The sequence below is a fragment of the Aplidium turbinatum genome, chromosome 7 (genome assembly GCF_918807975.1).
Source record: "Aplidium turbinatum chromosome 7, kaAplTurb1.1, whole genome shotgun sequence".
Taxonomy (NCBI): domain Eukaryota; kingdom Metazoa; phylum Chordata; class Ascidiacea; order Aplousobranchia; family Polyclinidae; genus Aplidium; species Aplidium turbinatum.
In genome coordinates this window covers 30,583,148-30,597,948 of record NC_137478.1, presented here as the reverse complement: position 1 = coordinate 30,597,948, position 14,801 = coordinate 30,583,148, and the positions used below count along the sequence as shown (strand labels likewise).

The 14,801-nt window shown below is 41.4% G+C and overlaps 1 protein-coding gene across 1 annotated transcript; it reads left to right on the top strand.

Annotated features, from left to right (window-relative positions):
• Positions 1–9,822: 9,822 nt before the first annotated feature.
• LOC145774601 (dehydrogenase/reductase SDR family member 11-like) lies at positions 9,823–14,787 on the top strand. The gene is made up of 3 exons (XM_082585873.1): positions 9,823–10,167; positions 11,530–11,810; positions 14,104–14,787. Exons 1-3 carry the CDS (start codon positions 9,850–9,852, stop codon positions 14,255–14,257), a joined length of 753 nt encoding a protein of 250 aa, XP_082441999.1. The 5' UTR covers positions 9,823–9,849; the 3' UTR covers positions 14,258–14,787.
• The last annotated feature ends 14 nt before the right edge of the window (positions 14,788–14,801 follow it).

Genomic DNA, 14,801 nt, shown 5'->3' with positions numbered 1-14,801 from the left:
TGTTGGATTGGCTTTGAGTTCTGCGGTTTTGGGCCCACCTACTTTTAAAATGGTTCCTCTATGCCTGGCAGTAGCCTACACTGCACCGCAGAAGTATGACTGAACCTGGAAATTTTATGCAAAGTTGTTTTTTTTTATTGATTTTGGTAGCCTAGGGTCTACTCTTTCAGAATCTGCCGGGTGCACTCCGTTCATCCTTGAACTTTTTGAGAAATTTTAAGATGGCGTCTAAAATGGCTGCCGTTTCAGATAACTCCTTATAACTCAATTAGTATTTGACCTAGGATGATAATTTTGGTGTCTAACGATATGTTTTGAGGGGCAAGGAATACATTGAAACTATTTATTTGACTGGTTAGGGATCGCATCATGTAAAAATGCAATAATGCCGCCAATAGGGCTGCCATATTACAAAATTCAAACAAAAACAAACAAATTTACTTGTATTTGGTCTAGAATGATAATTTTGGTGTCTATCCATATGTTTCGTTGACAAGGAATCCATTTAAGGGATTAAAACAGTTGCATATGAATTACATCACAGGAAAATCCAAAATGGCTACTGTTCTATTTGCTGAATACTTACAGAAAATCATTATTTCTGTGACTTTGCTTGTGAAATACCATCTAACATATAACATCACTCACAAATGTCACCACTAGTTATCACAAATGTTACCATTGGTAATGTACAAGCCTCTCTCACAGTCACAGGACAGTCAGTAGTGGTTATCATCTCGTCATTTAGCTAGTCCATAAATCTGTGACGTTGTCCAATTGAATTAAAATGCTAAGTAAGAGTCTGGCTGCAACCTGCAGCATAACACGCACAGAATATTGTACATTTCAAACCATCCCTTGTGCAGCTGCAAGAAAGCGTTCTGCAGGGGTTTTAACTCTTGCATCCACATCTGATCATGCGCATGACAGTTTCTGAGGCGAGTTCAACATTTGCGGGAAGGAGGACCGGTTGTAGCGTTTGTTTCGAGTCTTCTCACCCATCCGTACATTTCTGCATCAAGTTCAGGCGGATTGCTGTCTTCCAGTGAACGCCACACAATGGCTTGGTGATGGGCCCTTCTTACATTCTCTTTAAAGGCCTCACTTGTAGGAGGAAGGGAACAAAGTTTTGGTGGTACCGCGAAGACTAGACCCGTTTTGGATGCCCATACCTTCCAGCGTGTTTCGGACATTGATTTACTCGTAGTAGCCTATATTGACCGTAACAGGCTGATATGAATGTGGTTGCCTGCTCAATCATGCACTGATTCTATGGGAGAATCAATGACCTCTAAAAGTGACAGTGAGTGACCATCTTTCAGAACCTTCAATGCAGTAGACCATTGCCAACCCCATAGCAGCCAGTGGCGCCGGCAGGGGGGGGCAGGCGAGGCAGCTGCCCCCCCAATGTTTTGGGCATCATCTTTTTAATTTTTTTTTTACTAATACATATTAATATTTTTTTTATATTTGGATCCCAACCTCAAGTAAGTCAACTCAAGTTGCAAGAAGGGGGGGGGGGGGGGGGTAAAAGCACTCTCTTTAAAAAAAAGTATGGAAAACATTGATGACTAAATTGTACAGTAGATAAAAAGATTTTCTACTGAAGCAAAGATATAGACTTTTCAAAGTTTTAACTAACGTCACATTGATGTAGAAAAATAACAACCTGTTAAATTTTTGATACCTTACACTCCCATTTTTTTTTACACTCACACTCACACTCCCATTTAAATTTTTGATACCTCACTCCCAAAAAAAAAAACACTCCCATGACTTCTTCCGCGCGCATTTTGGCATTGGTTGCTTGCGGTGATTCTTTCACTTAAACAAAACGTTTTGTTTCAGCAGTTTTGAGTTGTTCGATTCTTAAGTTGTAAAGGAGACTCAATTTCTCCAATATTTATCATTTATGTTTCTTCTTTAATCTCAGCAGAGTATAAAACTTGTAAAAGTTTTTCATCCATACGACGACATGAATGAAATTATATCCTAAATCGGCGTAATGACGTGACATCATCTAAACATTTTACCGAATAATAAATTAACAAATTCGATCGTCAAAAGTGGTTTGGTGGTGGTAAATATTACGTAATGAAAAAAATGTGATAAGGTTGGAAGACATGAAGTCATGTATTTTCAATAAAAATTGAAGTTTAAAATTTATTCTTTTGTTCATAGTCGTAATCCACCTTCAAAGCGGTACAACAAAGAACAGTTTTCGATAAGGGGGGCATCAAGAATAAGTCGACATGACTTTTAACCTTTAGAAGGTTGGGCTCCTGGAGTCTTGCTCAGTTTGGGGGGAGGGGGCTGTCGATTCTTCTTATGCTTTAGGAGTGATATCTCTGTTATGTTGGCACGGTTTCAAAATTTGGGATTCACTTTGTAAAATTATTCACCCTGAGCAAATCCGAAAATTAAAACTATGTGAATTTTAGAACTGCTCATATACGTTGAAATGTTGAGGTCACTTATGAGTGTAATTTGTAGCGTGAGTTTACACATTATTTTTTTGGTAGAGTAGTGAATAACGTGCATTGTAAGGTTGTGATTAATCTTTTTTTGCATTATTTTACATACAGCCAATGCCCTTCACGCTGTGAAACAGTTAGGATTAACGAGACATGGGCCACATTAATTACTTTCATCTAGCTGGTGGGAAAATGTTTCACAATAGAATATGAAATATTTCAGAGAATGTGCTGAGAAATGCCTTATATCTTTCAATTTATAACCTTTATTCGCTCAAAATTTCAGCTCAATAGAGGTGAATAAAAGTTAGAAAAAGTCAAGAAATCTCGTAGTCGCAGCCTCAGTGGTTTTAGAGATACAACTGTTGATACAAAAAAGTTGAATTGACAGCCCCCCCCAACCTTCAAAGGGTTTGCATTGAGTCAACAGATCTATGCCTTAAGGTTTACGTCAGTTCCGGAGATCAGTAAAATATAAGGTTGTCATCTTCGGTGCAACAAAACCATTGATTGATTGGTTTAGTGAGGATTCGTAGTCCCATTGCTTTCATTTTGAGTGATCATACTGATTTTCAATTTATTCCTACAAGACGTTACGTAATGAAAAAATATATAACTAAGGTTGGAAGACATTACGTCATGTCTTTTCAATTCAAAATGAAGTTTAAAATTTATTCTTTTGTTCATAGTCGTAATCCTCCTTCAAAGCGGTATTACAAAGAACAATTTTCGATAAGGGGAGCATCAAGAATATGTCGACATGACTTTTAAGGTTTACGTCAGCTCCGGAGATCAGTAAAATATAAGGTTCTCATTATCGTGATTGTAAGCCGCGGGAAATTTTTTCTCTAAAAAACAGATTCCCGGGAAGCTAAACATTTTTTCCAGCCCTGGTAGAAAACAAGATAAATTAAATAATGTACCACTGTCTTGCACCAGTGGCGTAACCAAGGGAGGGGGGATCGGAGGTTTCAACTTTTCAAATTGAATTTACGGATGTTAATACATTGTTTGCAAGAAAAGCTTCAGCCTATGATGTAATTTCTCGTCAAACTGTGCAAGGATGCAAGCCATCTGCAACTGCTGAGATCGCTTGTTCGATCTAGATTAATATCTAAACAGCTATTTGTTATACAAAACTTGAATATATCAGAAATAGCCTAAAGTAACTTCATTGTCTCAAAGCTTTTTGCTTGACACTCATCAAGATGTATGACCTCTATGACGTTACATTTTCTAAACTTTGGGTTGACTTCAGAGGATAAAAGTTAGTGTCTTACCGGAATAAGATCGCTTTTTGAATCAACCAAGGAGAAAATTGATAAATAATAAAACTGTAATAACTCGCAAAAAAAGCAATCAACCTATGTCTCTAAGACAAAGTTTGCCTAATTTTAAACGAAACTGCATTAAAAGAGCGAGTTTTGCCAATACCAAACATTCAAATATCTCAGTCTGGAATTAGCAACAAGAAAACATAGAAAAGACTTAGCTTTAACTTTATTTCCGAAAAATGCTGAAGAAAACATGATCTTATCCTTTTGCTATGCCACCGGACAGCACCATTTTACAGAAATATTCATACCCACAATTTTGTTGAAAATGCTCTCAGAATGCACCAAACTGAAAGTAATTTTTCAAAATTTTCTGGGGGAAGCCCCCCAGACCCCCGCCGATAAGTGTCGCCTTCGGCAAACACGCCATCGGGCTTCGCCCGCCGGCTGTCAACACCCCCCCCCCCCTTTTAAAATTTTTGACTACGCTACTGTCTTGCACTGTCAATATTTTGGCCCCCCATTGTTGAAGGTCTGGCGGCGCCACTGATAGCAGCATGCTACCGTATCACACCCAGTAAGAGCATGGGCTGGCAGGAGTTCATTCACAAAAGACACTACCCTCCGTGAAACGAGGGTGGGCAAAATATGCTTCGCTCACCCTGTTTTCATGACACTTATGAAGTGTTCGTAACAATTATTTTCATTTTTGTTAAACGCTAAATTATCCAACCAACTGCAGCGCAACTTCTTGTTTTACGCTATGTCTCTCGCTAGGTATCCGACAAAACAAAGCAATTCCGCAACAACGCTGCGTTGAAAAAAAGGCGTTTGGGCACGACTTGATATCAAGCCAATACGCTGTAAAACCGCTGAACTCATCTTTCTCTTGGGACGTCGCACGTTGAAAACCTGTCTAGAGCAGAAAGCCAAGACAATTAGAATTCGCGTGGCCTAAGCTTTTCGCGGTAATCAAAATTGCGCTGACAAGTGTGTCTGTACTGGAAACGCTAAATCGGATGCGCGCATTTAGGCTACCGCACTCCTCTTTTCTATTTACATATTGAATATCGTCGCGGTTAGAAACAAAAATCAGCATCTGCAAACCATTTTCGATACGCTGCAGGTTTCAAATGCATTGCGACGCCTTATGGAAGATCCAGTCGTGACCCATGCAGAAATGGAAGACGAAAGCTTGTTTTACGAGAGCGCCAGCTTCTGTTTGCTCGATGCAGAAAACTTGACCGACCAATCTCAGTGCAAGAAATTTGTGAACAAATGTACGAAAATTCTGATTTAGCCGAGGTGTCACCAAGTTTCATCTCAGCATTGAAAACTTACACTGTTTTACCAAGTTCTGCGTGCGAAGCGGAGCGCTCTTTTTCAACTCTCCGCAGATTGAAAACATAATTATCTGCGTTCCATACAAACGTAGCAGCGCTTGAATGACCTGGCAATTTTGAACACCCATCGTGAACATGCTGAGGCACTTGATCTCGCCGAAGCAGTTAAAGAGTTTGTTTCGCAAAGCCAGACGCGTCGCAACAAGTTTAGATGGACTACATAAAGCAGTTAACAATGTGTTGTCTTTCTGTATCTCATTCATTTGTTGTTGGGTTTTTTATTAGTGATTTCGGATATGTACGTCTATTTCCAACAGGTTGCATTTCTTTCCGTCTTGGTTACGTTTGCTTTTTTGTATAATGTCACGCTGCATCTTGTTTCCATTTCGGAAGTTCTGAATACATTTTTGCCAAACGTACAGTAAGCTAAGTAGCGTGATCAATTGAAAAATTATTTTGAATCTGAAAAAGTTGGTCAAAAAAAACTTCTTCTGTTTCAGGACTACTTCACAACTGAACTCGTGCTGCGTGATTGAATGACCACATTGTACGTAAGCTTGGCGCAGTACAAAACCGCAATATCCGCACAGTCAGCAGTCACCTGTCCGAACATTTTGCGGCAAATCCGAAAGCGCCACTTTAACAAGTCACGAGTCACGTGCTTTTTAGGTCGCAAAGGAAAACATAAAAGAAGTTTGTTTGGTTTAGCAGCGCTCATAAGATCGCAAGGCGCAGGAAAGCAAACATCAAATCTATTAAAGCTTAATTCATGGACTTCTAAATAATTGCTGCAGCGACGCTAAACGCAGTCTTTGTGAGAAAGAACAACCATCACGAATTTGCGAACATACACGTTCAATGAAATCTGTTTGAAACTCTCGCCCACCCACCCAGAATTTCTCTCTTCTAAGAAAAAATCGACGCCTATGTAAGTAGGCTATATAGCCTACATGACAAGGGAATCCGATTCATAATAATGTGATGGTTTTTTGAGCTTATATCAGGCTTACACTCAGAGCTATCGAGTCAGAGTGATTTTGGCAAGGTCGGCCAGTTATAGCCTACCTAGAGGAGTCAGAGCGATTTTGACGTGTCTTGAGAAGGGGTCAGCCAATTATAAATTGAGGAGTGCACAAATGCCTGCAGTTAGCATGCTTCCTTGATTACTTTTGCACTCCTTTTGTCACGTGTACTCCGCGAGGCAGTACTCTGTTCTATTCGTATCATTTCATTCTGGCAGGCTAGCGAACAACAGCTTCTTTTGTTCTAGTTCTAGTGTTGAGTTTAACAATCTTACGTTGTGTATTTTGTTGCAGAAATTGCGATTCGATCATTTTTCTTTTGTTAATACATTTAAGAAAAATAACCGTCTTTGTTCATGATCGAATCGCAATTTCTTGATGCCAAAATACACAACGTAAGATTGTTAAACTCAACACTAGAACTAGAACAAAAGAAGCTGTTGTTCGCTAGCCTGCCAGAATGAAATGATACGAATAGAACAGAGTACTGCCTCGCGGAGTACACGTGACAAAAGGAGTGCAAAAGTAATCAAGGAAGCATGCTAACTGCAGGCATTTGTGCATCCCCCCCAGCTCGTTAAGGCGAAACTGTAGACTTACGAGCTCGAACCCTTGATTACCCATTGACCAGAGGATGCGTCTAAATCCAATGCCGGCCGTCGGGACCGCGTAGAACGGCGCAAAACAGGCGATTGTTAGTGATTTCGTCCAACGTACGGTCTCCGATGCGATCTCATTGCTGTAGCGTCGTGTGCAGAAAATAATGTAGCAGAAATGGCGCTGGTTACTACCATACAGGCAGATGCCGCCCATACCTTTTGCTTGCAATGGTCTGAAATCGTTCGGGAAACAGCCGCCGATCCAAACCTTAGCAAGTTAATGGTAGCTTCTTCTCTCGTTTGACTTGTAAGAAGAAGAAGAAGAAGAAGAAGAAGAAGAGACCGGCGACATTCGCCCATATCTCCCCTATCGTGACGGGTTCTTTGTTGAAGACGACGTTATTCTATATCATGATCGTATTGTTGTACCACCATCGCTTAGGCCTAGAGTACTTTCAACGTTGCATGCTGGTCATCAAGGTGTGTCTGCCATGGAACGCCGGGCACGTGCTATAGTATTTTGGCCCGGTATGACTAATGATATCCATGCTATTCGTGATTCGTGTACATCATGTAATCGTAATACTCCATCTCAAGCAGCTCCTCCCCCGACGCCATGTGATCCCCCAGCTACACCATTTGAGAAAATTTTTGCAGATTATTTTGACTATGGGGGCCGTCACTTTTTGGTCATTGGGGACAGATTCTCGGGGTGGTCGGATGTATTTGCCACGCCATCAGGATCGAGTGCCGCAGGAGCAGCTGCTTTGACTCAACTTTTGAGCTCGTACTTTGCCACGTTTGGTGTTCCTGAGGAAATATCTACAGATGGGGGTCCCGAATTTACTGCTGCCGTTACTGAACTCTTTCTTAAAAATTGGGGTGTGCAGCACCGCATATCGTCATCTTACTTCCCTCAATCTAATGGTCGAGCTGAGGTGGCTGTCAAAACTGTCAAACGCTTGCTCATGACTAATGTGAGCCCAAACGGAGACCTGAACAACAATTCCTTCTTACGTGCATTGTTACAGTTGCGTAACACACCTGATCCTGACTGTGATATCTCTCCAGCAGAGATCGTGTTCGGTCACCCTCTGCGCGACGCATTCGGTTTTGTAAACCGCCTAGTCAAGTTCTCCAATCGTCACATTCGTCGTACATGGCGGGATACATGGAAGGCAAAGGAAGACGCCCTTCGCCTGTGAGCTGGTCGAACCGATAAGGCGCTGTCTCAGCATACTCGTCCTTTACGTACTTTACAATGTGGAAACCGCGTATTTATCCAAAACCAAAACGGTAACTATCCTCGAAAATGGGACAAAGTGGGAATGGTTGTCGAAACGTTGCCGCATGACAAATATGTAGTGAAAGTTGACGGGTCGGGCAGAATCACAAAACGGAATCGACGTTTCTTGCGAGTAATTCCACATACTAAAGCATGTGCCGATCCCATCCCTCCTCAACCAAACATCAATGTTCACCCACAGAGCCTCCCATCATCTTCTTTTGCCCAGCCTCCTGAAACGGACTACTGCCCTCCCCACCCTCCGCATCTCGAGATAGGCCCTAGCCCAGAAATTGGAGAATCACCGATGTTGCCTCTCGATGCAGATCACAGTCCGCCTGCACTCTCCTGCCCCACACCAGCCTCAAGCCCGAAGCTTTGTGAGCCACAGCACTCACCTGAACCTCCAAAGCAGCCGCTACTTTTCGATTCAGTGGAACCAACCGAACCCACAAGTGGAGTCCCTCATATTGAAAAATCGCCTGTTTTGCGCCGTTCTACGCGGTCCCGACGGCCGGCATTGGATTTAGACGCATCCTCTGGTCAATGGGTAATCAAGGGTTCGAGCTCGTAAGTCTACAGTTTTGCCTTACGAGCTGGGGGGATGCACAAATGCCTGCAGTTAGCATGCTTCCTTGATTACTTTTGCACTCCTTTTGTCACGTGTACTCCGCGAGGCAGTACTCTGTTCTATTCGTATCATTTCATTCTGGCAGGCTAGCGAACAACAGCTTCTTTTGTTCTAGTTCTAGTGTTGAGTTTAACAACCTTACGTTGTGTATTTTGTTGCAGAAATTGCGATTCGATCATGAACAAAGACGGTTATTTTTCTTAAATGTATTAACAAAAGAAAAATGATCGAATCGCAATTTCTGCAACAAAATACACAACGTAAGATTGTTAAACTCAACACTAGAACTAGAACAAAAGAAGCTGTTGTTCGCTAGCCTGCCAGAATGAAATGATACGAATAGAACAGAGTACTGCCTCGCGGAGTACACGTGACAAAAGGAGTGCAAAAGTAATCAAGGAAATTGAAAGAAGAAAAATAACCGTCTTTGTTCAAGGAGTTGGAGTCATATATTTTTCGCCCAACACCACAGCCCTGCTCATACTATTCTAGCAGCTGAGTGGTAACTGCAAGCCATTTGAAATAATGGGAAAAGCTAAAGGTGATTGTGCTGCCTCTTTTGTAGATGCTTTGATAGGCTGCTGTTATTCACTATGATTTGTGCCAAAGGTTAGGGCCTAGCAAGGCTATTTAAACTATAGCGGTTTTTACTATGCTGTAATTTTTCATGTTATTGCTTTTTAATGGACCGCAAATTAGTAAAAAATCCAAAAGCTGCACCATGCAAAGTTTTTGAAAAGATTGTTTACCGTTAGTATACAGGCATATAAAATTATTCTTATTAGGCTATAGTTATTAGGCTACTGGGAGCTATTGAGACGGAGCCTCCACGTGTGTGATCGATTTTCAATCACCGGCGCTCCTGGATAGACAGGAGTTCTTGCTGACGGCATCTCCTCTTGAACCAATATCGTCCCCTGGGGAAGGATACATAGGCCACCCACCCCAGTTTTCGGCCTAGTTAACTATGATGATTAGGCTACTGCTATGTTTTCTATAGTGCATGTGAATGAAAATAAACTAGTTAAGAACATAGAAAGACAATGAATAAGTGGGTCAGTAAAGTAGCCTAAGTGGTAACTGGAACACATTCAATAGGTATGCCATGCAAAATTTTGAAATGTTTGAAAATCACTGGTGTAACCGTATATAGTATAATTTATTCTGATAATGCTGCTCATATTTTCAGCTCATGGTAAAAGCATAATTTTGTTAAAAACAATGAATAAGTGGATAGGAAAAATCGCTTTAGTAACTGGAGCATCTTCAGGCATTGGTCAAGCAATTGCTCACAAGTTGACTGAAAATGGCATGAAAGTTGTTGGGTGTGCTCGAAATTTAGAAAAACTAAATGAGATTGCATCAAATGCAAATAAAGTTGGAAAAGGAGAAATGTTCCCATACAAATGTGATCTGAAGAAAGAAGATGATATTCTTGAAATGTTTAAATTCATCAAGGAAAAATTTGGAACAATCCATGTTTGCATTAATAATGCTGGATTATCTCATGTTACTCCTCTTCTAAGTGGAAAAACTTCGGTAATGACTAATTGTTGAAATCAAATTTTGGTACAGTGGTTGAATTTATTGAATTATTATAAGGAAACGAAAGCTAAGGGGAGCCATTTTTTATTTTTTTCCTGTATTGCGAGCAGTGGAAATCGGCAAGTGATGATGCTACTAGATAGCGAATTTGTATGCGTTGTGATTCTGGACTTTGACGGCTGTAACGTTTTTCCTCCATAGGTCATCACACCACATCTGCTTTCCATGTAGATTCCACTTATCTGGCAACTGAAATTAGGCCAAAAGTCTTCCGTTCATTGTAGCCTACGTGGTCAAACCATTGTCCGTCCCATCGCCCGACATCTAACTTACTTGATGCCAATCATTTTTTTTTCAGCTCTTGTTATGGTATGCTATGATTGCTACCCGCCAGTCGCTTTATACATAGCCTATTCACCTCATGATAACGCTGTCATTATGACCCAATTGTTGATACCCTCCTCATTGACTGACAATATATCACTAGCATAAAGCAATATTATATGTTTCTGACACACATATTGTGAACTTATCCTCGAATTTGGAAGAAAATGCTCCTGCTTCAGAATAGGAAAGAGATTTTAGAAATTCTAATTGTGAAGTCATCCTTGCAATCACCTGACTGACTAGGCTAACCATGTCACCAAGATAGCAGAAGGTGAGAACAACTTCGAAAGTTTTCACCAAATTTCGAATTTCTTGTGACATCTCATAGTGGATAGCATAGTCGGCTGTATAGCCAAATAGTAAAAGCCCTGGCTCGGCGTTCAAAAGACAGCTGATTCGACACTGCTCAAGTGCATGTGTCTTTTGACGGGACACTTAAAGGCATGCCTTAAGGTGGACACAAAGATTGACTTCCTTGCTTTCCCATCCATTTAATCTAAATCTTCAATTACCTGCCGTAAGCCTGACTACGACAAAAAAATTACTCGAGGGATCTCATTGCAACATCTTTTTTAAGTTGGAATCCTCTTTGAGCCAAGTCCTACTAATGCTGGAGCATTTACAATGAACCTATCTAGCAAATGTGACACTAAATAGAATTGTTTCACATGCCTCGTCCACACACACACCACTTGGAGTGGTAAAAGGATAGACCCTCGTCCCCAGATGCTCACACGACGACGACGACCATACATGAACGTGGTAACGTGTAAAACAAAAATGTGTGGTTGCTTTGGCCATATGGTTTTTCACTTGTCAAGTCCATGAAATACGCTACGGATTTGCCGAAATTTTGCCACGCTCGGCAATGGCACAACACTGGCTAAAACCTGAACACAAATAACTAGAGATACTGAAGAAATATTGTTTGTTTTTTGAAATGTTTTTTTAGCATTTTGTTCTGTTCAGGATTGGAAGGAAATATTTGATGTTAATGTATTTGCTTTGAGCATTGGAACTCGTGAAGCGGTAGCTCTGATGCGATCCAGTGGTGTTGATGATGGGCACATAATCAACATTAACAGCCTTGCAGGGCATAAAGTGTTTGATGGCTATGTCATGTATTGTGCATCAAAGTATGCTGTAAGAGCTCTTACTGAAGGGTTACGTCTGGAATTGCATGAATTGAAATCACATATTCGAACAACTTCCATATCACCGGGTTTTGTTGAGACTGATTTTGCATTCAGGTGTTTGACTGTGTGTATTGTACACATTGTACTACAGCATGCCCTCCCAACCAACCAGTGCTTCCCAACCTTTTAAGTTCGCGACCCACTCGTAATGCAAGTTCTATTGCGCCACCCACAATGAGATATGACATCTTTATTATGGCATCTTTAGTCTTTACTTCTGGCGTACATACTGAAATAGTTAATGCGACACAACACATCTAATTGTTACATTGTTGTTACATAGTTGCATAATTGTTACATAATCATAATGCAATAATTTCCCGATCTAATAGAAAACAGGGTGCACAATTCATGAAAATGGAAAGTCAACAAATGAAGTGAAGATAAGAGTAGCGATGGCGAAGGCGCAGTATTGTTCAAGATCAAACTGCGGCTTGTGAGATCCATAGTAGCCTAATGTCGGTATTTTTTTTAGAAAATTTTAACATTCAGTAACTTTTAGAAATGCTTCGCGACCCACCGGTTGGGAAGCACTGCTACAGTATTTGCATTGTACAGGATAAATGCATTTGTTTTTATTCTTGAAGATTAAGAAGAGTAAATGTATTTATTCTTAAAGAGCGTTGTAGCTGTGATTTTGTTTATTAAGTTTGATTCTTCTCTTCTTCTTCTTCTCTCGTTTGACTTGCAGTAGCTTAGATTGGCAATGCCTCCTCGTGCAGCCAAGATACGGTAGTTGGGTCCAGTTGTCGAATACCAGTGATTCCACTTGGGGGTCGTAAGATGGGACATTCGTGGAGTATGTGTTGCATTGTTTGTTCTACCGCTCCGCAGACACATATCGGCGAATTATGCAACCCCCACCTAAACAAATTAGCTCCAGTACAGCCAACGTCACATCTGATCCTGTTCAATGTGACCCATGCCTTTCTTGAGAGGTCTGCTCCAGGAGGGATGGAGAGTGCTGGCATAACTGAAAACTGGGGAGGGATATGTGGCAGCTCGTTCCATTCTTGGGTCCATGTTTCCATGCAGCTGAAGTTCTTATCCACAAGTTGTGTAGCATATCGATTGAATGGGCGCCTTGATGATAGGCGTTGAGGTCTGACTGGTCCATTTGTTTGGGAGTGACTGTAGAGAAGGTGTTGAGGATCGAGTCTCGCATGTAGAGCCAGTTTGTGAGAGGCTTCTTCCCTACGGACATGAGCAGGAGCAATGCCAGCCAAAGTTGGCAGATAAGCAGTAGGTGTGGGGCGGAGACAGCTAGTGATGATGCGCAAGGTGTCGTTAATGCACACATCCATCTTTTTTGTGTGTCTGCTGCGGTTCCATACAGCTGAGGCATATTCGGCCGAATTAAGTTTGATGTTCTAATTTTATTTCCTTTGATTGATTGAATCTTTATCCTCGGACTGGGAAAGCTTCTTGCAGAGCTTAATCCTGGCAGTTTCGCATACTTGTAGATGCTTTCAACCACTGATGCAGGTCCGGTCACCGAGATTGATAGAGTAAAGTTTCTGATTGTTGAAGTCTTGTTGCCGGGGAATTATTCCATCCATTAGATGCCGCTGAATGAAGAGCAGTCTCTAACATGCGTTGCTCAAGCGCACACCCCGAGAGTCGAACCAGCGCCGCTTGACCTTGAAGCTTTGGAGAAGAATGACTCAATATTTAGAAAGTGATTGGTTGGTTGGTTTTGAATCTTTATCCTCGGACTGGGAAAGCCTTGATAGGTTATTTTTGGTAGTTTCTCATACTTATAGAGGCTTTTGAAGCAGGGCCAGTTACCAAGATTGGCAGAGTGAAGTTTCCAATTGTTGAAATGTTGTTGCCGAGGAATTACAGTATTCTATCCACTGGGTACCGCAGAATAGAGAAGCGTCCTGAAAGTAGCAGCAGTGGCTGAGTGGTTAGCGCGTTCGGCTCGCAGTCGAGAGCCTGCATGTTCGACTCCAGCCACCCGCACTTGCTGTTGTTTCTCTGGGCAAGAAACTTTACGATAATTGCCTCTACCCAGTGATCGATTTCGAGTAATGGGTAGTACCAAATTTCAGTCATAAGTAGAGTAGACAACCGGAAACAGACATTGCCGTCGGCTGCAGCGTGGGTTAGGTGTACGTCGGAAGGCGTACATCGATGCATAGCGCTCAAGTCCGCTTTCCCGCAATGCTGGATAAAGATATGAAAAACAAACAAACAACCAGCGCTACGTTGAGTCGGGGCCGGGCGCTTTACCACTGAGCCAACTGGCGTAATCGTAAATTCAGCCATAAAATGAAACATGTACTTATCAACATCAGTCCTATTTGTTGTCTATGGATTAATCATTGATGTTTTTATGTTTCAGAAAATACGAAGGCGACCCACAGAAAGCTGTTGAGGAATACACGAGAATAAAATGTCTTCAGTCTGAGGATGTGGTTGATGCTGTAGTCTATGCGATGTCAGCACCTGCTCATGTAGATATCAATGAGATTATGGTTAAGCCTGTCGAGCAATAGATTCCACACATATCATGCCACTATGCAGATTGTTACGTGATCATGAGCAAAGTTCAGATAATTGTTTCGTCATGCAGTATTGCCACTGCTTGCTATCATTGCCTTGGCTTTCTTACTACATCATCTTGCATTCTTGCTATATCTCAGACTAAATATTTGATCTACAAACGAGTTGCTAGTTTTGATGAGCGAATGATAACTTATATTTTGGTACTAGTAGCAAATGAGCAATTGATGTTTCTCGTTTTGGTGATTTGCGTGTCTTGTGCGTGGATATTTGCAGACGCTGGCAGCCGTTATTTTGAAAGTAGCGCGCTACCGTTATTTTTGTCTTGACATTAGGAAGCACTATGCAACTACCTGGTGGAGTCAAAACCACCTTGAAACCCAATGATATCACTCGATTGCACTACCATTTCAACGTCGTTATAGTAGGGGGGATTTGAACCAAAAGTTTTGTTCTAACTCTCTCAAAACATGGAGACACATGCAAAAAAACAAAAATCTTACTTTTAGCGTTGAAAAACAACGTTTACCCCCTTGT